Source organism: Sapajus apella, unplaced genomic scaffold (assembly GCF_009761245.1).
Source record: "Sapajus apella isolate SASKATOON/1434 unplaced genomic scaffold, GSC_monkey_1.0 scaffold42, whole genome shotgun sequence".
In the NCBI taxonomy this organism is placed as follows: Eukaryota; Metazoa; Chordata; class Mammalia; order Primates; family Cebidae; genus Sapajus; species Sapajus apella.
In genome coordinates, this window is record NW_022436982.1 from 17,411,994 (window position 1) to 17,439,651 (window position 27,658).

Genomic DNA, 27,658 nt, shown 5'->3' on the forward strand with positions numbered 1-27,658 from the left:
GGAGGAGGATGAATAGGCTTAGGGCTGTTACGCAGCTGATGGGGGCCCCTGTTCTGTCAGGGCAACACTGAGGGCCCTGGGCCCTGGCTCAGGGTGGGGGTGAGCTGAGGGCTGGGATGGAAGGAGCTGGTTCATGGATCTAGTTTAGAATGGTATGGGGCTGTGAGCGCTTAACACAGCTAGTTTGAAGAAAGAAAACGCCATGAGGCATTTGGTGTTGCAGAAGACACCAGGCCCAGGAGACACTTGGACCAAAAGGGCTGAGGCAGTGTATATCTGCACTGGGAGGGCAGAGCTGGGAAGCCAGTACAGACATGCTATGGGGGGTTCCGGGGGTGGAGAGGGACGGTGCAGGTTCTGGGCTTTCAGCAGGCTGTGGAGTAAGGGATGAGATAAGAAGTGGCTGTAGGGGAGGGAACACACACTCAGGCAGGAGAAAGCACGATTGGAGGCATCCTCAAACTGAATTCTAAACTCCTGGGATAAAATCTACAGATTGATCCCACGGAGATAAATCCGTCTCCCTTCTAAATATCTGAGAGCCTTCAGGTGCTGTTTAGTGTTGAAGATTTCTCCACAGAAGACAAATCCAAGGAAGAATTTGGCTTTCTCTGCATTAGTCTATTTTCATGCTGCTGATAATGACATACCTGAGACTGCAAAATTTATGAAAGAAAGAAGTTTAATGGACTTACAGTTCCACATTGCTGGGGAGGCCTCACAGTCATGGCAGAAGGCAAAAGGGATCAAGTCACGTCTTACGTGGATGGCAGCAGGCAAAACGAGAGCTTGTACAGGGAAACTCGTCTTTAAAACCATCAGATCTCATGAGACTTATTCACTATCATGAGAATAGCATGGGAAAGACACACCCCCATGATTCAATTACCTCCCATCAGGTTCCTCCCATGACACACGGGAATTGTGGGAGTTACAATTCAAGATGAGATTTGGGTGGGGACACAGCCAAACCATATCATTCTCCTTATTCTTTCCAGCTTTTCTCCATCTCTCCATAAGCTCTGTCCATCTCCCCCAGCACTCCTGACCCAGACCTCAGCACTCCGTGTCTACTGTGACTCAGTAAGGAAGTTCCTTTACATCAGCATCTTCTAAAGGAAACTGCCTCATGCCCAAGTTCACATCTCCTATGCTATTCCTCTTGGTTCCTGCCATTGGACAAAATACCCATTTTGATAAATACTCTTGAACGTAGGATATCAATGGCTTGTTATCACTTAAAATGTTCCCCTTTCAAAAAGCATTTGTATTTTAACACAAGCCTTCAGCACTTCATTCAAAGGAGTGAGTAATGTGGAATTTCAAGTGTCATTGACGTGAAATTTATTTCAGTTAGGAATGCCTTTGGCTGTAACAGAAAGCCATACTACAGTGGCTTAAACAAGTAAAGGTGTTTATGATAGACACACATTTGCACCCACACCCACACCTACGCAAATTATTCATTTGTCTGTCCAGGGCTTATACGGCCACTGTATCCCATCACTATAGGCCCAGCTTCCCTTTCTCTTCCTGCTTCATCCCCAGGGCTGCAAGAAGATTGCACAAGGTATTGCAACCACGACAGAGCAAAGGGGGTAAAAAAGGTGTAAGGCACATAGACCACCTCCCCAGGGACTTCTACTGACATCTCATCTGCCAGAACTGAGTCACATAGCGAACCCCCAGCTGCAAGGGAGCTGTGGAAGTGAGCTTTTAATTTTTATTTATTTTTAATAATTTGGCATAGTGACACTCAAAATTAAAAAGGAGGTTCTATGAGTAATGGAAAGGAGAATGGATGGGGAATTGGCTATAGCAGGGTCTGCCATAAACAGCAACATGCTAGTGCTGAAGGGACTTCAGAGAACATGCTGTCCCACCCTCTTCCTCTATGGAAAAGGTGCAGAGGGACATGCTGAGAAGGGAAGGGATGGACCTGTGTGAAACCACACCAGTCTCTCAGCCTACTGCCCACGACTCATCTCCTAGAGCCCAGGGGTATGCTTTAAAGCAAGGAAGAAGAGGTCCCCCTTTCTCCTGTGGCCGTCCACTCTATCCATTGCAGAAAGGCCCCCTGTTGTCCTGTGGTACAGTTAGAATGGCTTTGGTTTTTTACATTTTCTCTTCGCCATTTTAACCATTTCTAAGTTTACAATTCAGTGGCATTGAGTACGTCTACAATGCGCTTCATGTGAATCATCACCACTCTTCTGTCTTTTGCTTTTCATTGCTAACATAATGTTGGGTTTTCCAGGTGTAGGGTTCAGAGATGGAGATTGGAAATAAAGGCAGTGATATGTTTAATTCATTCAAAAATACAAAGTGTTTTTTACTATTAGTTGTGTCTAACAGTTTAGAAAGGCATGTAGTTTCTTCCTGGGAACATGTGGTTTCCAATCTGGATTATTTATCCCCCTCCAATAAATGTTATGTGTAACTCTCTTGCACAGAGAGCTGCCGTCAGGGCTCCGAGCTGCCCCATCTTTTATTCAAGGGCATCAGTATCAATCCCCTTGTGTTTGTACTCAGATTCTACAAATAAATTATTTTCTTTGAATGTTCTCGGGGCCATTTTGTGATTTGGGGCAGATGAACATACCTCTGGATTTTCTAATCCCTATGAATTGGGCCATGGCCAGAAAACGAGGAGAAATTTGGAGGAGGTAAAGGCAGTTTCCAGCCCACAAACAACCTTCCACTCTTGGAAAAATTCCTCTGAGTCTCACGGGCGGAAATGGAGTCCTGTAACTTCAGTAGACGGTGAGACTCTGGAGGGAGACAACTGGTGCAATTTCCATCTCTTGAAACATTTAAAATGTATCTGATCAAAGGAGGAGAAAATTAACCACAGTGTAGGAAACTGGCAGGGGGACGGACAAGATGACCTAATTTGCCTTTCCCATTACTAATTTCAGTAGGAGTCATCTCTGGGAATTCCACGTTGAAATTCCAAGGCAAGAGCTCCACAGTGGGAATTTGTGGCTTCAGAAAATGACACTCCGGACTCCCGATTTTCGAAGCCTCTGCTGCATCCTTTGGGGTTTAGTGTCGAACTAAATTCTTCTCAGATAGACACACGGGGCCCCATTCTTATCTACATAATAACTTTGGAGAAATTTTCCCTTTGGGTTTCGAAGGATGTGAGTTAGGCCTATGAAAGTTGGGGCTATGCAATGAATTCATTACTTGCTGAAATAAAAATCAACACAAATATGTCTTTGCTTTAAGAAAAAAAAAAAAAAAAAACAACCCACACCACTTAGTTGCTTTACCAATCTCTGGATTCAATTAATTTTTAACATGGAAGTAAAGTCCCTTTTATTTTTTTTTTCCTTTCGAGCCAGACATTTCTTTTTAACAAGGGATGAAATCATCTGAGAACAAAACGGGACATCTGTTACTTTATATCTGTTTATTTTAAGTACTTAAATCTGAGTTTGATTTCACACAATTTTGACATTGTTGCTTCATTAATAATCCTTACGTAATTGTGACCTCAGAGTGAGCCCTGTGATTGCAGCATTCACTTCTCATTAGCACAGAGTCTGATAGGAAAGCCAGAGTCACCCTGAGATGGGAGAGGCTTCCATATTCAAAGCTGGTCCAAACGCTGACCCCAGCAACAGCAGAAAACCACCACAGAAAGCACAGGAGAAGGCCTCTGATGGAGCCCTACTCATGATAAAATGATGGCCTGCAGTCTGCTGTTTACGTTTGCATGGTTCTATTTTGCAGAAGTTGTTGGATGGGCAACCTGGTGGCAGCAGTTGTTGCAAGAGAAATAACAGATTGCATAGGAAACACATAAAACTAACACCTACATATGTGTATACAACAATGTGTTGGACCACAGGTACCACTTCACCTACCACGTCAACCAACCTGCCTTCTGCAAGTCCTGGGATGCAGATGGTAAGCAGGTTGGAAGTACGGGAGAGCTGCAGAGCTTCACAGAGAGGAGCTCTCTGGCCACAGTGTGTCTGGCAAATGGGTGTGGCCTGGAACCTGGGGCTGAGAATAGAGGCATGGGAATCAGAGATGGGAATTTGAAATAAGGGTAGTAAAGTTTTGTTTCCTTTTTTTTGAGACAGAGTTTCGCTCTTGTTGCCCAGGCTGAAATGCAATGGCATGATCTCGGCTCACTGCAACCTCTGCCTCCCAGATTCAAGCGATTCTCCTGCCTCAGCCTCCCAAGTAGCTGGGATTACAGGGATGCACCACCAAGCCCAGCTAATTTTGTATTTTTAGTAGAGATGCAGTTTCTCCATGTTTGTCAGGCTGGTCTCGAACTCCCAGCCTCAGGTGATCCACCTGCTTCAGCCTCCCAAAATGTTGGGATTACAGGCATGAGCCACCACGCCCAGGTAAATTTTTAATTCATTCATTTGTAGAACAGATATTTAATGAGCCCTAAGCCAAGCACTGGATATATGTGGTAAACAGATGATACTTCCATTTATGAAGTTTAAAAGATTAGGGAGCTATGAGAATGACAGTGGGGTCTATTTGAGATTTAGGTGTCATAGGACACTCAAACAGATAAAATGTCAGCTGACACTAGAAGGATGGAAAGGAGCTAGAAATAGGAAGAGGAAGGGAGAGAGAATTCAAGCAAGATGAAACAGCCTAATGGAAAGCCCGGAAGGGGAAAGAGATTGGCATGTTGGAGAGAGAGAAAGGGGGCCCGTGTGGCTGAGTGCAGTGAAAGGCAGGAGGGAGTGGAGAAGGACAGGAGGGAGAGGACGGTGGAGAAGAAGATGGAAGTCATACCTGGTTTTACAGGCCACAGTGAGGCGTTTGGATTTAACTGTATACATGAGGGAACTTACTGGTATTTTGAGTAGGCAAGTGAAATGATTGGGCTTATGCCTTCATGCTGGACATAGAGGGAGTGAATTACAAGGAGCAAGAGCCAAAGCAGGGAGATGAAACGTCATAGGCTGCAGTTGTGGTCTAGGTATGGGTCACAGCAAGGGTGGGGGAAGGGGGCAGGTAGAAGAAATCTTTAGAATAAGATCAACAGGGAATCCTGATGGACTGGATGTGGCAGTAAGGAGGTGTCACAGGATCCTTAGGGTGTCACTTTGCCAGACAAAAACCTCTGTGGCTGGTGGTGCCTTCTGCCTGAGTTGCTCATGCCCACTGGGCTTGTTCTGACCACTTGGCCCAGCAGGCTGTGCACTACTCATTTTGCACTTCTGGCCAGGATCCCACACCTGCAAAGCATGAGCCAGGTGCAGAGTGGTGAGGGGTGTGAGGGCAAGCAATTGTGGGGTCCAGCCACTGTTCACAGCGAGGCACACTGTCTGCTGCGGCAGGGCAGGCAACTCCAGGTACGGGCTCTGTGCAAGGCTGCAGATGGACCAGATAAACTACATGTGGCTCCCTCTGAGGGCACAGCCTTCTGGATGAGGGAATACAATGGTGCCTGGAAGCATGAAAGTGTCAGCAGCCACAGAAACCAAAAAGGTGTCACAGCCCTGGCTCGGGGAGGCCCTAGGTTTGGGCTCCCAAAGGGCCACAGCTCTTCTCTCTTTGTTGTCCACAACATGGTGAACAGGGGGTTGTGTTTCAGCCCTGTTTGTGTGATGGCTCTTAAACTCCCACCATTTGGTGGGTATTGAGTTCTTGTTCCATGTCCAGGAAGAATGAAGTACGTGGACAACTGGAGGGCAAGCGAGACAGAGAGAAGCTTCACTGAGTGGCAGAACAGTTCTCAGGAGACCCAAAGCGGGTAGCTCCTATCCTCAGGCAGGTTTTCCCATCATCTGCAACTCTCAGCGGAGAGGAGACCTGGAGTGGGTAGCTCCTATCTGCAGGCAGGTCGTCCTGTTCTCTCTGTAGCCCTCAGTGGAGAGGAGACCTGGAGTGGGTTCCTATTTACAGGTAGGTTGTTCTGTCCCCTGCCTGAGTCTGGCTGAGCTGGGGATTTTTATGAGCATCAGAGGGGAGAATTTGTATGCTGATTGGTCCATGAGTGGCCATGGGCAGACCCAGAAAAAGAGCCATAAATTCTTAGTCTGGTTCACAGAACTGGCAGCCTGGCCCCCAGGCATCAGGTTGTCCCTGGCTTGAAGGTGGGACTTCAACAGGGGTGGGCTCACCCTTTCCACCCAGGAGCCTGCCTGCCTCCCGCTGCTACCTATATGTCATCCACGTTGCCCATGGTGCCCAGGCTGTTCATGTCAGGGGGTGCCTGCAGGGCCATGCCAGGCTGCCCTCAGTGTCGCCTCAGACTCCCTTCCATGCTCATTGATGCTCAAAGTTCAGACGGGGCCAAGGTGGCAGAGGGCTGACATGTTAGCACTGCCCCAAGCACATGCACACTGGGTTGGGTCATGATAGTGCGGGCTCAGCCACAACTTTGCCTTAAAATCAGAGCAGGTACTGTGAGTGGGGAGAGGCCATGCAGCAGAACAGGCATTACCAGCCTGTGGGGACAAAGGGGTTTCCTGGGTCACTGAGATCACAGGGATGTCCAGGTCTGCAGCCATGGCTGGGTGGCTGCAGCTGCACTTGGGAGGGCAGGGGTCCCACGGCTCCAACGTTGGAGGGGGCAGGACTCCCGCCAGCCCCATGGAGTGCACTGCCCCAGCCACACCTCTCCCACTGCAGTCAGTGTCATGTCAGCAGCCACTCCAGACAGGGTGCCACTGCCATCAGAAAGACGAAGGACCAGGACCCAAGTTTCTGAGTTAAACATCTTGGTGAACAGTGGTCCTAATTGCCAAGATGAAAAAGGTGGGATGGGGTGGGCAGGGAACTAGGTTGTTCGATGGGTTTGTGGATGGGAAGCAAAATATTCCATTTAGGACTTGTTGGCATTGAGATGTCAAATTGGCATTCAAATATTTGAATTGGGAGTTCTTAAAACAGGTCTGGCTTACAGATATAAATCTGGAGTTGTTGACAAGTAAATGGTTTTTAAAACCATGGCAAGAATGATATTACTTGGATTTTGAATAAAAGTGAGTAAGTATTGTGCTAGCTAGAGGTTCTCCAGGGAAGGAAGAAAGATGCCATATTACTTCACAATATGTTTTGGAATATTTTAAAGTAAGTTATGGACATAATATTTCACTCCTAGATTCCTTAGTGCACATATTCACAAAATAAGGACATCTTCCTACTTAAGTACAATCCCAGAAATGACATTTAGGGTCATCAACTCAGTGCCAGCTCCTTCCTTGGGCTCAGCAGTGTCCATTTATATTTTTCTTTTAACTCAGAGAGGGTTTGTAACTTATCTAAGACCAGGTAACTAGAGATGTGTGCAGCCAAGATTCAAACCCAAGTCTGGGTGTAGAGCTTTCCTTCAGTCATTACTCAGCTGCAGACAGGGCCTAGAAACTCATCTGCACGGAAGGTGTTTGATCTTTCTCTCCCTCGGGCCCCATCCTTGACCTGGCATCTTTGTCTTGGGAAACTGTCTTTTCCTCAGATCATCTGACAGACCCCATGATTCTTTTCTTCTTTCTTTCTTTCTTTTTTTTTTTTTTGAGACAGAGTTTCACTCTTGTCATGTAGGCTGGAGTGCTGTGGTGCGATCTTGGCTCACTGCAACCTACGCTTCCCAGGTTCAAGTGATTCTCCTGCATCACCCTCCCGAGTAGCTGGGATTACTGGCACCCACCACCATGCCTGGCTAATTTTTTTACTTTTAGTAGAGACAGGGTTTCACCATGCTGGCAAGGCCGTTCTCAAACTCATGACCTCAGGTGATCTGCCCCCTTGGCCTTCCAATGTGCTGGGATTACAGGTGTGAGCCACTGCACCCGGCTCCGTTTTTTAAACAAGTTCAGAAGGCCACACTTTGATTCAGACCAGGCCTATCCTAATGCCGTGAAGGCATTAGGAATCTGGTTGCCCAATGACCACAGATTGTTTTTTTTTGAGACAGGATCTTCTTTTGTCACCCAGGCTGGAGTGCAGTGGTGCAGCTGAGGCTTGCTGCGGCCTTGACCTCCCAGGCTTAAGCAGTCCTCCCACCTCAACCTCCTGAGTAGCTGGAACTACATGAAGCCACCACCACACCTGGCTAATTTAATTTTTTTTTTTTTTTTTTTTTTTGTAGAGACAGGGCCTCACTATGCTGCCAGAGTTGGTCTCAAACTCCTGGGCTCCAGTGATCCTCTCACCTTGCCTCCCAAAGTGCTGGAATTAGAGGCCCGAGCCACTGCATTTGGCTTTGATCACAGATTTTGAAAAGCCAGCTTTAATTCCATCTTGAGCTGCCCACAGCAGTCAAGGGACGGCAAGACGGGCAATAATAGCCTTTCCCTGAAGCTTGAAGGGAGCAGAGGTAGAGTGAGGGGCTCTGATGGTGGTGACGGGATGGTGCAGGATGCATTACCGTTGTGTGGGGGGCAGTCATATCGATGCCCATCTTCCCAGGTCTCCTTCAGAGGAAAGCCTGGGGTTGTGTCCCTGAGGGACTGCCCCAGCTTCCTACAAGCCATGACAGGGAGGCTAGGGGATGGCCGGGGTTGACCTGGGTATACTGCCAGTTCTGATCTCCCTAGGAAGGGTGTCCTTAGCTCACCCCCACCACCCTCCTTATTGCAGGTTATGTAGACTTCAGATGTAGAGAAGTCTCCTGTGTCATTCAAAGCAGGTGAAAGTGCACGAGCGTGCTCACGGTGGCCTCCCCATCACTCTCCAGCCCTTGCCCTATCTTATTTTTCTTCATACCCTTTATCAGCATCTACTGTAAACATGCTTGCTTACTATATCTCTGTATAAGAATTTAAGCTTCCTGAGCAAAAACTTCTACTATTTGGCTCAGAATTCATTTTCAGCACCAATAAGAGTGCCTGGCACATAGTAGGCGCTTAATATATGTTTGCTGAATTAACAATTTTATCAATCAATCATGTAGACTCCAGACATATCTACGTAATCACCAAGTAGATTTAAAATAGCCCATAGTAGACTTCTGTCCACCTGCACCTCACCCTGCAAAGCTTCGAAACACATTCTTGTCTCACAAATTTCAACAGCCAAAAGAAAAGAATGAGCAAAGAAAAAAAAGGAAGGAAGGAAAGTGCTAGAGGAGAGAGTACAGACAACACCAGAGCCAACCAGGGGGAGCCTCATTCAGAGCGAAGCGGAGAGCCCAGGCTGGTTTCCAAGGCCTCCAGGTAGGGTACAGGAAGGTTGCGTTACTCTGAAGACGGAAAACTCAAGGAGCTGTAGCTTTTGATCATCAACTTATTCCAGGCTGGCTTAGAGGTCTGGGGAGGACATTCAGGCGCTCTGAAATAGAGCGATAATCAAGAGAAAGACAGAGTCTTAAATTGAGGATGGAGAGCAATATACTCAGGTTAATGGAAGCACTAGCAATATTAAATGAAATTGCTCTACCACTTCTTCATAAGGCGGCACTGGGGAGCCCACTCTTTGCATAAGCAGGGAGGGTCCTGGGATTTAGCAGGAGGGTGGAGGGGCTGGGGAATCAGTCAGGCAGCAACCATTATGGTTCATGGGCGCCCAGCTCGCAACCCCTTGGCGCACCTGCCGCATATTTACTCAGACCATGCAGGAGCCAGGCAAATTTGGGCAGGATTTCAAGGGAGCCTGGAGCCAGGGGAGCCTGCTTTAGTTCAATTAAATGAAGCAGTATTAGGTGGAAAGTAATTCTGAGTATTCACCATTATAGGGAGTTTTGTGTTTAAGCCCCTCAATGGATTTTCTTTTAATGAAGAGCTAAATGAGGGGTCTGGAAGTGGGCAGGAGGAATTGCTGCAACCTAGCAGAGCTGAATCTCTCCCCGAGGAAGGCACACAAGAGCGGGCAGAGTTTCCTAAGGGCTGTATCTTGTGCCCCCCACTAGACACTCCAACCTGGATCCCGGGACACCTCTATGGACATGTTACTTCCATTTTGTAAAGACAATCGGGAAACCTCACCAGGCCTGGGGTGCCAAGAACCTGATTTGAATCATCACAGGCGGATCCAATGCACTCAAATCTTCGGGGATCTTCTTTCTGCTTCCTGCCTGTCTGCCTTCCCTTCTTCCCCAGGCTTGGTCTTCCAAGGGAGTGGAAGCCAAAGAAGTGAAGATGAGCTAATAGGGTTGCAGAGAATCAAGAGTCTTATATAACTGTCTTAGGGAAAAACAAGCCCACTAGTGTAGGTAATAAATGAAAGAGGAGGAGAGTGCAATTCACGAATTCAAATAGCACAAAGAGGATGAGCTGCTCTTAAACTGTTGATGATACCAGAGAAATCGCTCCGTCCGTGGACATTTACAGATGACTTCAGGTGTGCCCAGCATCTGAGGAGACAACCACTGGGGGTACCATCCAGAGAAGCACACAACAGGATTTTGTCCCTCAAACAGCTCATGGTGCCAATGGCCTGAGGACAGCTGTAGAGCTAAGGAAACAAAGCATAATTTTGTGAAATGAAATAACCATGAATGATTTAACCACACAAACAATACCCAGACCCTTATTTCAAGCCCTAATTTTTGTTGCCTGCAACAATACTCCAGGCATATTTGAGTATGCAATTCTGCTCACCATTCCCATGACTTTTTAGATATAGGCATCAAGGATGGGGCAGCCAGAGCTGAAAACCCCAGTATTGGAGCGTTGTTGGCCAGATTTTTACTATCACTATACACCAGTGACGCTAAACAACGTCAGTGATAAACACTATACACCAGTGACGCTAAAGAACATCAGTGATAAAACATGCCTCCCCCTGCCCTCCAAAATCCTCTGTTAGATAATGTTAAGCAACTTGAAAATTTCGATAGAGTGTTATTTACATGTGTGCACATATTTATTGTTTATAATTTAATAAGCTTTGTATTCTACATGGAAGTTAATTCATAAATTCTCATCCACATGGTCTCCGATACAGATAGACACAGATATTTATCTTCCTTCCGAGAGTAAATTCCTGCAGGTAGAGATTGTTGGGGTTCACTTTGGGCGCAGTATTTGCAAGGAGTCCAGGTTTATATCTTCCACTCCTGTGATAGAACATATCCGTGCTTTTAAACAACAGATTTTTTTTAAAGTGATGCTATATTATTGTAAGAATGAAAAAACAAAACTTGGGTTATATCAATGCCATCATTTTATGTGACCTTTTAAAGTTTTTGTGTTTGAAATTCAAGACAGAGAAACAGTGCAAACTGTGAGATGTAATGTTTTTGTTTAATAAGTATAAATTTAAGTGCATATATGAAATGTTTTTCTGACTTTGACTAGTCTTTAAAGTTGAGATTTCTCCTTTTAAAATTGCTAATTGTTAGTTTTAAAATTAAATCACAAATAAGAATTTTATAATTGAATGCTATATGCTGATTCCCAAAAATTAATGTGATATGGCGGAAGGTATTAAATACTGACCTGCTCTGTGTGTGAAATATACTAGGACATCCCTTCTTTCTAGAAATTCCAGAGCTTGTCCTGGAAGAATTCAGACCTGAATTCATGACCTGGATGTTGCTTGCGTTGGTAGAATTATCTTTTTCACATGCCATGGCAATTCAGGTCCCTCTACGTTTCTCCTCCCTGTTCCCCAAGACTTTCCACTCTGGACTATAGTTCTCCTATATCATATTCCCACAAGAAATTTTTTTGAAAAACAGAGTCGACTATTTTTTCTTGTAAGCCTGCTACTTGTTTTACCCTCTTTCCACTTCCTGATTTCCGTACGGCCCCACCTTTGCTCTTTGATACCGGTAAAGGAAGCCTAAAGAGAAAGGGTGTTTTTGGAGACTACAGATCAGTAGATTTGAAAGAATTGCCCTTTCCTTCCCCCAAATTAGAACGTGATCAAAACAATTGCTTAAGAAGTGAACTTGTTAAAGGACTGAAAAATATGAATCACCATGAGGGGACTTATCAGAAGTATTAAAAGAAGACATGTGGGACTGATTTTCAGAATAGGGAAGCATTATTTCCCTGGAAATAATCCAGGGAAAACATAGAACTGGGAATTTCAATATTTGCAAGAAAAGGGAACAAATCCCAAGAGAAAAAGCTTCAGTATCTACAATACAATAGGACAATGAGAAATTAACATGGCATGTTTCCGAAAAACTGAGCTTGCCAAACAAACTGCAGCTCTTCACATACTTCAGTTTCAGGAGTTTCAGGATGAGCAAATGAGGTGGCTTTAAATCACATATCTTCATTTTTGTGTTGGATTTGATGTGAAGACTGCAATAGGGTTTGCAGCAGTGAGAAGTGGAAAGTGACTGAAAGACCCTCAAATACCTGGCACAGCCCCAAATTCAGAAAAGAGGTTTTCAGCAAAGTGCTAAAAAGATTTCTCTTTGGCCAGGGTTGTTTTGTCGATGTTCTAGACAGAGAATTAAACAGCGTATAGCACTGGATGTGGGGAGTCCAGGTTTAAGAATCATCCGTGTGATAGGGACCTGGGAGAATTAGCAGAGTCTGTGATCAGCGTAAGTCTGGCTCTGCACACCTAGGTAGCTGAGAGTGTGAACTCGGTCGGAGTGGACGTGGGGAAGTAGGGTCCTCCGAGCCCAGCTGGCAGGGTGCCACCCTTTCAGGCACAGACAGAGAAGAGTGTGTTCAGAAGAGACTCCCAGGGCAGAGGAGTCTGGTGAAAAGTTGGAGGTTGTTAAACCAGAAAAAGAGAAGCTTCAGGAATCACACGAGTGACTTCTTCATGTGTCTAAAGCACTGATTTGCAGACAAGAGACTGTTATGGGTTGAATTTTCCACACTTACATCCCCAAATTTATATGTTGAAGAAAGCACAAGGAAGAGCATTCTAGCAGTTCAGACTGTCTGAGAGTGGGCTGAGCCGCCTTTTGGTGTAGCGTGCTTTGTAGTATTCAGGATGCTTAAGTGGAGATGAGATGACCAGTTTCTGGAGCTACTGTAGGGAAAATTCCCACAAGCGAGTGACGGACAATCTCCAAAGTTTCCTTCAATTGTAGAATTCTATGCTTCTAACTCCAAAAGTTTTCAGAAATGACAAAAAATTAGCTTAGGATTTTAAATTAGCAATTGTTCTGTTTTTAGAAAGGACAGAACCTAAACAAGCATTAAAAAAGAACCAGTAAAATGTAACTCTACACAAGAAAGGTGCAAGTTTTCTTTTACACGTACCCTAAGATCTAGCAGAATTTTAGGTATACAGTACAATAGCATTAAATCTAGGCATTACACTGTGTAGTAGCTCTCCAGGACTTAACGCATGTCCTGCAACCTCCTGCCCTTTGTCCAACTTCTCCCCATTTTTTCCCTTCCTCTGACCCTGGCAATGACCATTCTACTTTCTGCTTCTTTGAGTTTGACCATTTTAGATTCCTAACATAAGTGAGACCATGTAGTATTTGTCCTTCTGTGTTGGGCTTTTTTTTACTTAGCGCAATGGACTCCAGGTTCATCCATGCTATCAAAAAAGGCAGGGACTGGGTGCAGAGGCTCATGCCTGTAATCCAGCACCTTGGAAGGCTGAGGGGGGCAGATCACCAGGTCAGGAGCTCGAGGCCAGCCTAGCCAGTATGGTGAAACCCTGTCTCTACTAAAAATACAAAGATTAGCCAGGCGTGGAAGCATGCACCTCTAGTCCCAGCTACTCAGGAGGCTGAGACAGCAGAATCACTTGAACCCGGGAGGTGTAGGTTGCAGTGAGCTGAGATCGTGCCACTGCACTCCAGCCTGGGTGACAGAGCAAGACTCCATCTCAACAACAACAACAACAACGGCAGGATTTCCTTCTTTTTAAGGCTGAGTAGTGCTTCATTATATGTATACACCACATTTTCTTTATCCATTCATTTGTGGATGGATATTCAAGTGGCTTCCATGTCTTAGCTGTTGTGAATAATGCTGCAATAAACACGGGAATGCAGATATCTCTTTGTTATCCTGATATTTGATTCCTTTGGAAAAGAGCAAGAATTAACAGGGAAAATACTTCAAGAACCCAGTGGGCAGGAAGTACATGAAGAACAACAATGCTGGAAAACACAGGGCACTGAGTGATATTAAATATGTTTGATACCACATGGCTGCAAAACGGCGTGGCTTACTATAAGCAGTATCTGTAGCTTTAAGCCAGGCCGGTTCCTGTCCTGCCACTTAAGAGCTTTGTGGTCTTGGCCCCTCTGTATAACTTCTCTGAGCAAGTTTCCTCATCTGCAAAGTGGGACAATATCACCTAGCTCACAGGGTCGGGAGGATGACATGAGACAATTAATGAAAATTGTGAGACACGTGGTAAGCATTCAATAAAGAACTACGAATTTAATTACGAAATTAGCATCTTCAGAGCCAAAACCAAAGGCTTATTACACACACACACACACACACACACACACACACACACACAGAAAGAGAAACACATACGACAAAATTAAAGCTTTAAAGGAAATTTCTTTGTTAGAGTCCATGATATAAATAGTGATCATTCCTTTGTAAATGTAAAGTTTCATTTGCTGATATTGTATCTACATTAACTGATTAGAAATCATGATTTGCTACATTGTTCCACATAGAACCAAGTGGATTGGTGGATTTTGATTTTTTTAGTGGGTATCCAGCTCATTTGAAAGTGCTGATGGCTGGCCCATGTTTGAGACCTCTGGTCTGATGCACGGCCTTGGGTAAACTTCTGTCATTCTTGGTTTTCTCATCTGCCCCTGCCCCATCAAGTTGCTGGGATGACGAAACGGGACCAGGCTTGGGGAAGGTGTTAGGTAGATGGTGGATGAGCATGGTACCATTGCATCCTCATAGCTTTGGGATGGTGATGGTAGGTTCTGGCTCTACCCAAGGATATATGCCGTAAATACCGTGGGAAGCAAGGGTCAATTTATACTGATAGAGCCAGTCAAAACGAGGAATAATGCGTGAAATTAAGGTAGATGAGGCTTTAAGGAAAGGAAAAACTTCTGTTCAGCAGGATCTTTTAGATAATGAAGTGGTCTCTAAGGAAACCTGAAGGAGCTCTATACTAGAAGAAAAACTAAAATGGGCAATAACTCTGCCTACTGAAATATGAGTGATTTCAAAGCTTCCGCCTTCTCTTAGTCTTTGTCACTTCTCCTTCCTCTTTTAATTTTATGCTTTCCCCAAGGATGTTCCTTGATCCAAATTGCTCTTTATTCGAGACTGTGGTTCATTCTTGGTGTGGTTTAAATTGGCCCATGTTTGTAGTATCTGGGGCTAAAAGGCAACCGCCATCTTTCCCCCGGGTTTCCCCTTGGTGGCTTCCTGTCACCCCACTCCACGTTTGCAGCAGCCGTCCACAGCCTGGCCTGGCTCTTCTGCCTCGGTGTCGGCCTCCTCATTAGGCATGCTCTGGAGCTGGCTGGTGTCAGAGCTGGGCAATGCATCAGAATGCAGGGCATGCCTCAGGCTCCTGGGAAGCTGCACATTCCACATGAAATATGAAGGCAACAGCCAGCCCAGGGGAGACCCAGGGTGGATTTAGAGGAAGAGCAGCAAAGGTGGTTGCTGGGGGAGGGGCGTTCTGTAGAGCCAGAGAGACCATGCGGGCACCTATGACATATTTTAAAGGCGCTGCTTTGGTGGGGGAGAGGGATGCTGGGAGGGGCACCTGGTTTATGTATCCTCTTGACTGCTTGCTCCTGACACACACTCCCTCGGTACATTCTTTCTGCATATGCTCACGGTATATCTGTGATTATGGTGATGTGCCCTTTTGAGATAGGCAGCCGGCTCACTCCCTGCTGTGCTCATCACTGATTCTTGAGTTTCTCTTTTGGGATAACCTGAGATCATAAGAGCAGTCCATGTGGATTTTGGAGCACCTGACAGGAAGAAACACAATAAAAAGTAATGATTGTCCAGCAGGCCCTGGGGATGCTTGTCACACACCACCATGGTCTACAGAGGTTAAGCGTGCTTAACAGGCGGTGGCCTCAGATGGCTCCGAGGCCTGACATTAGAGCCTGTCCTCGACTTTGTCTGGAATCCTCTAGTTTCCAGCCAAGGCTCCATGCTGGGGTTCCAGCCAGCCATTCAGAAATGAGCAGAAAACGATTCATCCCCACCACAGACACTAAGAGATTACTTCATGCCCTGGACATGTCACAGTGTAATGTGCTGTGCACAGAGCCTTAGAACACTTATAACCCACTGTAGTGTGCTTGGGTTATGTGCAGGTCCCCAACTTAGCCACTCTATCCGTGAAGCAGAAATGCTGTATTATTTGTTTTTATATAACCAAAGGATTGGTACATAGTAGGCACTCAATAAATACCAAATAAATTCCATTCGATGAGACTTCCCTCCCACACCATCACACATCCAAGTGATCAAAAAACACAAGTCTACTTGTCCCTCCAAATGCAGAAATTTTGGGAGGCCACATTTTCTCTCCTAACCTAAATCCACAGTCCCCATTATAGTGTACTCAGGGTGTAATTCCATTTCATATTATTGATTACAGAGTAGTACAGAGAATCCCTCTTTCTTTTGATCAGAGAACAAATATATATCTATATCTATATCTATACACACACACACACACACACACACACACACACACATATACATATATATATATATATATATATATATATATATTCCTGTGATGGAAGCAGTTTGCATTCCTTGTGTGTGAGATGAATGTGAAAGTTTTCTGCAAGAAACTCCAAAGCAGCGATGTCTCCTGAAAGCCACAGCCATTTCTGGTTGGCAGTACTGCCTGCTGCATTCCTTCCAGAGGTGCCATTCCACAGGCGGGTTCCACTCTGAGGCTGCCCTGCTGGCTGGAATGTGAGACAATACGTATGCTTGTTTTACATGTGGGAACTTTCAGTGTAGAGAACTGTATTTGGTGCCTTTCTGTTCATTTTATAAAGAAATGGGCTTTTTTTGTGAACTGAGAAAACTCTATACTTCTGTTTGGTTCTTGATGCAGAGTAGCAGGATTCAACTAAACTGTTGCTTCTCACAAGACCGTAAGCTGCCTGGGAGCAGGGCACCGCTTGCCCTGTCCACTGCTGCGTTCCCAGTGGCTACAGCAGCAGCTAGCACAGAGTAGACACTCAAACGTTTGGTTGAGTGCAGACTTAGACAGACCTGCATGGCCGCTTAAACAGAGAGGGTGTCGCTTAAACAGATCTGTCTAAATCTGCACTTTCTGTAGCAGAGAAATTATAGAGCCTTTTCCCCTAGCCGGCGATATGTTTAGGGTTGGGTCCATTGGAATCCTCTCTGGTTTTGATATGCCTATGCTGAGAGATAGAATTTCTCTGTTGGAGCTACTAGGTTGAGAGTAGGATGCTAATTTGAAAGAGAAGAGAATTAGACTATTAGACAAAACGAAGAGATGGAGAGAGAAAGAGAGCCAGCAAAGCAGCCAGCCCCACCAGCGTCATACGACTTTGTGTATTCAGCCCCAGCTGAAGCTCTAACCCAGAGTGTCTTGGTTATATAAAGCAATAAATTACTGATTTATTTATTTGCTAGAGGTAATATAGAAGAAGGTTTCTATCACTTAAAACTAAAAGCAGTCTGACTGACAGACTCGTTTCATACTATCCCTGTCTGCTTTTAAAGCTATTCATTTGCCTCATGCTAACAGCTAATCTTCTCTTTACATTTAATGCGTGTGGATCTCCTAAATGTCTATTTTCACATGGCAGTGATTTTGCCCAGTCCTTTTGCCTGCTTTAAGCCGAACTGTATCTAAGCCACATGCTCAGGGCAGATACATCTGTCCTATACAAAGACTATGGAGAGAAGGAATACTTTACATTTCTGGAGAATAGACCTCACCGTTCCCACTGCTGTCAGATTCCCCCGCCCTCCAGCACACAACACCCCCTTGACAGTGCACACACACTCTGCAGAGGACCTTGGTGAGGACACCTGCTCTGGACTCAGCTCTGCTGGACCAGCGCTCAATTGTTTGTAACTTGTTTTATAGGAATGGGGTTTGGCCCCCAGCTAGAGAAGAGATGGCTAGTTTTCAGAGAACAAAGGACAGGCAAGATGACAGATGTTCCTTGAACATCTACTATGTGTGACACACCATCCAGGGCACTGCACCTGCGTGTAAGTTACATAACTTCTCTTGTCTGTAGCTGTGGATGCAAAGGCTCAGAGTGGTTCAGCAGTTGCGTGCACGTGGGCTGAGCTGTTTAAGTGACAGTGCAGGTCTGTCTAAATGTGAGCATCCATGATTTTCCTACCACCCCTAAGTGGTCTCCTGGGGCCATATTTTGATTTGTTTTGTGCAGTCCAGACCGCTCAGCACCATGCTTGGCCATACTGTAAGTCCAATGACGACAGCACTGTGTTTATCGCCATGTCATACGGACCTAATGAGGAGGGAATGTAACAGACCACCCTCTCCATGGTGTGAGAGAATTGCTTGACATGGAGATGCTCAGAAACAGGAGAAGTTTGGAGTCCAATTTCCTTCCTCTGTGGCCCACCCAGCCTCTGGGGTTGAAAGCGTGGCCAGGGAAAGCGTTCTGTTCCCGTCCGTGCAGGGATGTGTCTGGCTGGGTGACAGCGACTGACCCACCTCGTTTTTGTTCTGCAGGTGTTGGAAAGAGGATGCAACCATCCCCAACAGGGAAGGGTGAAAAATGCTGCACTGTGCATGGGTGAATGTGCACATGTGTGTATGTGTGGTCCTGGGAGCAAGGGCCGGGCAAGGACCAGTCTGCAAAACAACATTAAGAAACCGAAACATTTTCCACTGAGAACAGAATTACTGCCCATGGAATTCTTACCCAGCCTGAGAAGCGAACAGCAGCCCCTCCTTTTCATTAGTTAAACAAAGAGAGTTATTTTTCAAATGAAAACTTTCAGTGTGGAAAACAATCTAATTCCCAGGGCTTTTTGAGAAGTGAGATTCTCAGGGCTCCAATAAACATGTGTATGTGGATACGCGGCTGCAAAGGCAGTGTGGGTGCCCTGACCAGACGAGAGGGCAGGCCTGGCCAGTGCAGGACATGGGGGCTTCGCTTCAGACCTCTCATAACAATCCCAGGTAGAAACGCCAACAGAGGGAATGGACCATGGCCTGGAAGATTTGAACTGTTCTGCGAAAGAAAAAAAAGCGAAAACAAAAACATTTTCTGTAAGTCCATTAAATGATCTCCTTTCTTACTCCAAGTCAATGAACGCCTTCTGGTTGGAAAATAATCTGCAAACTCAAACCCTGCTTGGTTTAGTGGGGTGTGTTCTGCCTATTGAATTCCTGGCCTTCAGAGTTCTTTCAAAAAAGCAACTTGTGCCCACTTATGAACCCATGGGGTACTGTCACCGCTTTCTCTTGAGGTGTTCTCTTCATGAAAGCTCCTGGGTACTTACATTTGTTTAAGAGTGGGTAAGAATAGAAGGGCAGACTGCCAGTGTTCAAATTTTAGCTCTATCACTTAAAAATAGTGTGTGCTAGCTCCTTGTGGCCCTCAGCTTGCCCATCTGCAAAGGGAAATAACAGTGGTACCTACATCACAGAGTTTTCATAAAGATTAAATGAGAAAATGCTTACAAAGTACTTACCACAGTTTTTGGACAAAGGAAGACCCCCATAAAAAGTGTGGCCATTATTATGAAGTTAAGGGGACATGGCATATGGTCATAGGCCTGAACTTTTTAAATTAATAAATATCATTCTTTGAGGTTTCTGCTTTTCACATCTCACTAATGGAAAAGCGTGTTGTTTAAAAAAATAAAAGCAGACACCAAATAGCCTCTCTTCAATCAGAGCTTCCTTCTCTAATCAGTCCATGAATGTTTCGGGGAGTGCTCTATTTAACTTGGCTGGCCCCTGGTTTTGCCGTGAGTAATACATTGGGCTTAATTTCAAACTCCACACAGCCAAGATCACTGGATACTTGAGCTTCCCCAAGCTGAGTTGATACAGCTGCTCTGCCCCTGGTCACTGGTGAGTTGTCCCTGTGGATTCCAAAGGGTCTGAATACAAACAGGCCGAGGTGCATGGGCCAGCCAAGATGGTCAAGGACATGGGTTCCCACAAAGCAGGTGTCCAAGTGAGACAAGACTGAGGAGGCCTGGGGAGCCCTACAGTGTAGTCAGAAGAAACTGAGACAGACAGAGGGTGGCCAGAGATTATGGAGAGAGGGGCCCTGATGATGCTTGGGGAGAGTAGTGTTACTTGCAGCCTAGGAGGTGGAAAGAAGCCATCCCAATTTTGACACTGCCACAGTGACAGACGAAGGGCGCAAAAGCTCTCCAAATTAGGGTCTCTGAGACCAATTAGGTCAGACAGTGAACACTTGCTTGAAAAAGAATCCAGTATGGCTTTCTTTTAAACACAGGCTTCATTTCAAATGGAACTGAATAAACCAAATTCAATTTAGACATGTTTTTCCCCAGGAACCCAGCTCTGGCGTGAAATAAGGCTTGCCTGAGGCCACTTGAGAACCGCAGTCTGTGGGACAGCCCTGTGATGGACAGACAGAGCAGAGTGTTGATTTTGAGGCCTGTTGAACCCCAATGACAGGCGGCTGGTAAACAGATTGAAGAAGCTAATGACTATTTAGTGCTTTCCAGGCGGGGAAATGTCTCTTTGGCTTCTGAGGTAGCAACACCCTTACCTTAAAAGGTTTGGATTGATGATCTGGGCCCAATAAAAGCCCTGTCTGAAATCTGTTGGGAAGCCCACACATTTCAGAAGTGAAAGATAATGAAGATGTTCTAGAAGCAATATCATTATGAGTATACATTATAAATGATAATTACAATTAATCGTATTAGCCTTCATAATCTCCCAGCATTATAACTCAACAACAGTAGATCCATCTTCCTTGTGTTCTTTGAAAGAAGATTTTGCCTTGAACTACACATTTTCTCCTTTAATTTGATTTGTGGTGATTTCTATTTTCTGACTGATTTCTCTGTCTCCTGAAGGTAGACATGTGATGGGGAGTGAGGTTTGGGCATTAGATGAAGTTGGGGGGTCATGATGCCCAGCAAATTCTAGAACAGAATTTACTTGGCCCCTGAAGGAGGCACTTGAGCAGCCCATCTTGTTATTTCAATGCTGTCAGAACTCATTCATGCCCCTACATGTAATCCATGGTCAGGCGTTCCCCAATCCCCCCTGCAATCTAAATCAGCCTCCTTTTATTCTCTCTCATAATTCCCTCTTCTTTCTCCCCAAGCACTAATCATGATTTTTAATCATTTCTTTATATTTGCTTGATGTTTAGCTCCTCATCAGATATGAGCTCAATAGGAGAGAGGTCATGTTGTTGTTTACCACCGTATAATGAACACCTAGCATCTTGCCGGAACAGGGAGGCAACCAATAAATAATTGTGAATGGAAGACAGAGTGGGTTGCACAGCTCGAAAGAGCATGCACCTTAGAATGAAGCCCTCTCTTCTCTCTCTTCCCGTTGAGGCCAGACATTTACTATCTCCGTATGTACCACAAAGGCCCACAGTGATTTCCCACATGCTGAGTCCAGTGGCTTTCTGGGTCCTCATCCCTCAGCTGAGCTGTAGAGTCTGATAGAATCAACTCTGCCCTACAGGAAAGCCAGCTTCCTTGGCTTCTGTGGCTCCACGCTCCCCTCTCTGGTCTGCACTCACTGACTCCTTCCTCTTATGCTGTAGTAGGAGTAAAGCCCATTGTTCTGGACCCAGCCTGATCACATCCTCATGCTGTTCCTTGTCTTGACAGCTCCTCCACTGTGTTGGCTCCAGACTGCAGCTTTGTGCTGGGACCTACGAAGTCTATATTTCTAATCCTGAAATGTAACCCTTCCTCTTGCCTTCTTTTTCTTCTCCCAATCACCAGGTTGGACAACTTAGTGTCTTTCCTCAACATTGTTCCTCATATTTTCCAAGTAGGCAACATATGAAAATACTGAAAATATGAGTTCAGTGTCTTCTCATTGTCTATGACTCAAATGTCTTGATTGCCCAGACCGTCCAATCTTTTCCCAACTTTCTGCTACACATTATCCAAGTTTCTCTTTTGCCAGTAATGCCTTTTCTATTTATACTGTCAAAATTCTACCTTTCCTTCAACGTTTATCTCAAATATTTCCCACTTTAAGTCCCCTGTGAGCTTCCCAATAAATTATAATTTCTCCTGCTTTTAACCACCAATACATCATCTATCTTTCAGTTGGCCTTCTCTTAATTTTTTATTGTATAATGAATTTCTATGTATTTGTCCATATTTTCAGGGAAAGCCTAATAAATAGATTTCTGGAGAGACTGACCTAGATAAAAAGAAAGCATAAATTACTAACATACACCCTATAGACATTAAACAAAATATTAAGATGATATTATGATGAATTTTATGTCAATGTCTTTGAACGTGCAGGTGAAATGGACAAATTCCTAGAAAAATGCAAAAATGGATAAAGGAAGAAATGGATAATGTGAATATTCACATATTTGCTAAAGAAATTGAATCAATAATTTAAAATTTCTGCAAAGAAATATTGAGGCCTAGACATTTAAGTAAAAATTTATTTCAAACACATGAGAAAAATATAAGGGTTACACAAACTCTTCCAGGGATCAGAAAAAGGAAGAAATACTTTGCTACTCATTTTATGAGTCCAGCATTACTTTGATAGTGAAACTTGTCAAGAACATTCCAGAAGAAGAAAATTATAGGCCAATCCTTCATTGTAATATAGATACAAAACTCTTGGGCAAACCAAATCTAGAGATATTTTAAAGGATCAGATATCATGACAAAATAAAGTTTATTTCAAAAATGTAAGGTTGGTTTAACACTTAAAAATCAATCAGTGTAATTCACCACAGTAACAGAATAAAGAAGAAAAACCATATGAACACCTCAAAAGATGAATAAAAACCATTTGATAAAACTCAGAACTTGTTCATGATTAAAAATATAACTGGCATCAGATGACTAGAAGGGAACCCTTTAATCTAAAAGGCTATATCAAATAAGTCCATACTTAATAGTAACATAGAAACAATTCTACTGGAGACCAGGAACAAGACAAGGATATTCACTCTGACCACTTCTATCTAACATTGTACTGGAAGTTTTAGCCAGAGTAGTTTAGACAAAAAAAAAAAAAAAAAAATTCAAAACTTAAGAATAAGAAAAGACACAAACCCGATATTATCTGTGGACATGATTGTATACAGAGACTCCACAGGCGAATTACTGGAATGAGCCAGCAAATTCAGCTAAACCAATGACTGTAAGTCAACATACAAAAATCAGCTATGTTTTTGTGTACTAGCAACAAGTATTCGAAAATAATACTTTAAATTTGATGCCATTTACAATAGTATTTTAAAAATTAAGCACCTTGTTAGGAATAAATTCAGCAAAATATGCACCTGACCAATGCATAGCAAATGCAGAATATTACAGAGAATAGTTTTTAAAGACTTAAATTAATGAGGAGATATAACATGTAAATTGGACTGAGAGACCTAGAGTAAAAATGTTAATGCTCTTCAAATTGGTCTTTGCTTCCATGCAACACTAGTCAAAATCCCAGCAGGTTTTCTTTATCTCTCCTTCTCCTTTTTCCCTTGCTTCCCCTTTCCCATGCATCCTTCCTCCCTCCCTCCCTTCCTCCTTCCCTCTCTTTTTTCTTTTCTTGTAAAAATTGGTAAGCTAATTCTAAAATTTACTTAGAAATACAAAGTGTCAAAAATAGTCAAGACAAACTAAAAAAGAAGAAAGCTGAAGGGCTTGTACTACCAGACATCAAAACTTATTATAAAGCCACAGTAATTAAGGCAGCATGATGTTGGTGTAATAGAGACAAATGGATTCACGGAACAGAGTTGAGAGTCCAGAAACAGAGCTGCATAGAAATCACCTGATTTACAACATGGGCACCACTGCAATGTAGTGTGTGAAAACAAATGGTTGAGTTAATTGGACTTCCAAAAGAAAAACAATTATTTGACCCCTGTCTCACACCCTATATGAAAGTCCATTACAGATGGAACATAGGCCTAAGTGTAAAAAGTTGAACAATAAAACTTCTGCAATATAACACATGAGAATATCTTCATGAGCTTGATGTAGATAAATTGAAACAACACATACAATGTACTTAACCATAAAACAAAAGATTGATCAATTGGTCTCATTAAAATTAACAATTTCTCACGAAAAAAAGAAAAAGAAAGAAAACACAGACCTACATTTAAGACAATTAAAGGGCCAGTCATAAAGTGGGAGAAGATATTTCCAAAAATATATCAGACAAAGGAACTTATATCCAGAATATTTAAAGATTTCCTATATAACAACAACAAGATGACACATAACGTATTAAAAATGGGCAAATAATTATTGACAGTCCTTTTACAAAAGAAGATGTCTAAATTGGTAACAGACTTATGAAAATATACAAAATTAGGTATGCAAACTTAGAATCACAATTCAATATTAACCACTTTCTTATTAGAATATACATTTAAGATAAATTGACAATGCTGAATATGGTGAGAATCTGAAGTGACAGGAATTCTTATATGTCATTAGCAGTCATGGAATCTGCTAATTAAGCAGGTACAACTGCTTTGAAAAATTGTTTTTGTGGTGTCTACTAGAGCTAACATATGCATACTCTCTGACTGAACCATTCTCCTACATATATACACACAGAGGTCTGTGTACAAGGGCATTAAAAGGCACTCCAGAGCCTAGAGGCAACACAAATGTCTATCAACAGTAGAAAGGTGTTCATTATGGCATATATACAATGGAATACTACATAGCACTGAGAATGAACAACTTACCACTATGTGCGACAGTACGGATAAAAATTATAATGTTAAGTGAAGGAAGAAATAAAAATATATTGTATGACTCAATGTGACCTCCAATAACAGAAAAAACTAATCTATACTGATTGACTGTCGAAAGAGGGGTCACTCTTGGAGAGTGGGACTAAAGACGGCTGCCTTAAGGTAATGGCATTATTCCATGGCCGGGTCCGCGAGGTGGTCATGTGGGTGTGTTCACTCTGAAAAATTAATCAAACTGTACACCAGTGCTAGGTATTTTTGTTATACTTCAAGTTAGGAAGTTAACTAAAGCAACAACAAAAGCAAAAAGCCTTGACCAGAGGATCTGTATGAATTCATTCGAGGCTCAGCCTTCATTTCTGCAGGCCGTTTTATGTCTTTGTAGTTCTGGGGCTGTCTGCATTCACAGCTGCTATTGTTCCTGTCTGTTGACACGGTTCTATCACTTTCTTCTATTCGGCCCTTTGCTTTCAATCTAAACTTGATATGTTCATCCTGATCCTTCATCTAGTTTTTTGCCGTTGGAGCTAACTTCTCATTCTCGACTTCTGTTTCAACGTTTCACGGCCAGGTGTGGTGGCTTACGCCTATAATTCCAGCACTGGGAGACCGAGGTGGGTGAATCATTTAAGATCAGGAATTCGAAACCAGCCTGACCAACATGGTGAAACCTGTCTCTACTAAAAATACCAAAAAAAAAAAAAAAAAAAAATAGCCAGGCGTGGTGGTGGCCACCTGTAATCCCAGCTATTTGGGAGGCTGTGACAAGAGAATCCCTTGAGTCTGGGAGGCAGAAGTTGCAGTGAGTGGAGATTGTGCCATTACACTACAGTCTGGGTGACAGAGCAAGACTTTGTCTCAAAACAAACAAACAAACAAAAAACAACAACAACTAAAAAACCATTTTACTACTAATGCCCCATGTCGGGCTAGTTCCACTTCTTCTGTGTATTTTGTTAATGGCCTTAGTTTAATTTTATTGCTTAAATTTTCATTCCTTCCTTGTTTAACTTTTTTGTTTTGGCCTAATAATTTATATCAATAATTTCATAATTACTATTACATTTTCTGCTTGGCAATTTTTTTTCCCCTCCCAATATCACAACTTTTAAACAAAACTTTCTCCTCCACTTTTCTGTCTAATGGGGTAGGAGTATGGGGGGCAGAATAGAAACTCTTTCTCATTCTTCGCCCTTTACATCCAGCAAAAAGAGCCCGGTGATCTGACATGCAATAGGAAAGGGAAAAAAAAGAAAATTTGCAAATGATAGCTAATACAAGTGCTTCCCAGTTGCCCAAAGTGGTTTAACAGATTTCTTTTCTTACAGATGTAGCTCAGAGGCCGTCTGACCTGAGCCCATTTATGGAACTATTCGGCCTCGCTTTCATTTTTTCTTTTTTGAAATAAATCCTCTCGTCCTCAATCGGAGACACTGAAGAAAGCAGGGAGTTTGTATTTTTTTTAATCCATATGAAGGTTTTGGCCAGGAATTTTTCAAACACTGGAATAAATTTTTAATTTGGACTTTGATATCCAGACAAGCCTGGCTCAAGTTCTCTTGGGTCTCCTTCCCAAAGACCAGACTTCAAACAGACACTGCTCGCTGTCTTAGCAGAAAGGCACACAGCAACTGTGACGGCCGCGGTCAGCAGAAACTGCTGCACATCCTCCTCTCTGGGTGGAACCTCCGTTTGCTATATTGCCCTGGAAACCAACACATCCTATTCTGTGGTCCTGAAGCAGAGGCCCTCAGAGGAGAAGGAAAGAGCATGGTGACCATCAGGGCAGGAAGTGCTGGGTTCCCTGCTGAAAACATTCTCCATAGCGTGGGATTAAAATATTGGAGGGAAAAAGACAAACCCTATCGAATTCCTCATTATTATTTGCTTCTTATGATTTTCATTTTTGACTTTGTCTTTTGGAGTTTGGGTTGCAGAAGAAATAGATGGGTTTCTTACAGATGAGACCCCAGAGAACCTTCAGTTTAACTCTTAGTTTAACTTCCTCAAACTTGACTGGCAAAACAGAGACTGGGAAAGATTTTTTAAAAAGTAACTGATTTTTTGTGACAACTACAGTAGCAGCTCATTTCCTTTTGGAGACTTAGATGGGAGACTCTAAGTAATTGAAACTTAATACGAAGAGTCCCTCAGAAAAGTGACCACCCTGGGGCTGTTACTATCATTTCCTGTTAATTGTCACCTGAAATAACCAGTTGTGGAAATGGCATGGGGGTCGGAGGTAAAGGAACGTAGTCTAGCCCACTCCTGGCCCATAATGAAATACAAATGATTTAACAGCAGTACTGACAAGGTTCTCAGAATAAATCATTTCCATTCACACCACTTCAAATCACTTACTATAATTGCCCTGAGACAGGCTGGGGGAGTTGGCCGTTGGTTACTGAAGCTCTGGGACGATCCCCCGCCCCTTTACCCATGAGGACAAAATGCAGTTCTGACCTAATTTACTTCTCTTTCCTAAGGCTGAAGGGTAAGTACTCCCTGTATCCCAGGGAAATCTAGAAGTTAAAGGTGGACAGAATAATTGCAAAGTTTTTCTGAGAATCCCGTACCTGTGCGTTGGCTCCAAAGTGGCCTCTTGCAAGCCTGCGTGCTCAAATGAGCTGCTGTTGCTGGGCTTGCCTGAGTTTTCTACCAGATCACACGCCTGGGCAGATCTGCTCTAGTTCGAATGTTTGTGTTGCTCCAAATTGCATGTTGAAAATTAATTCCCAATGCAATAGCATTAAGAGGTAGGGCTTTTTGGAGATGATTAGCCTTCATGAACGGAATTGGTGTCCTTATAAAGAGGGCTTCAGAAAGCAAGTTCACCCCTCCCATTCCTGCTCTCCCTTCCACCACTTGAGAACTCCACACAAGGGGCCATCTTTGAAGCAGAGGCAAGGTCTTGACAGACACCAAGCCTGC

General features: G+C 43.7%; 1 protein-coding gene across 1 annotated transcript in view; it reads left to right on the forward strand.

The window, feature by feature from the left end:
* CUNH9orf92 (chromosome unknown C9orf92 homolog) overlaps window positions 1-27,658 on the forward strand; it is a 44,284-nt gene that overhangs the window by 14,481 nt on the left and 2,145 nt on the right. The window contains 2 exon segments of the mRNA XM_032300134.1: window positions 17,902-18,029; window positions 18,523-18,586. Of these exon segments, the coding sequence (XP_032156025.1) occupies window positions 17,902-18,029; window positions 18,523-18,586 (192 nt within the window).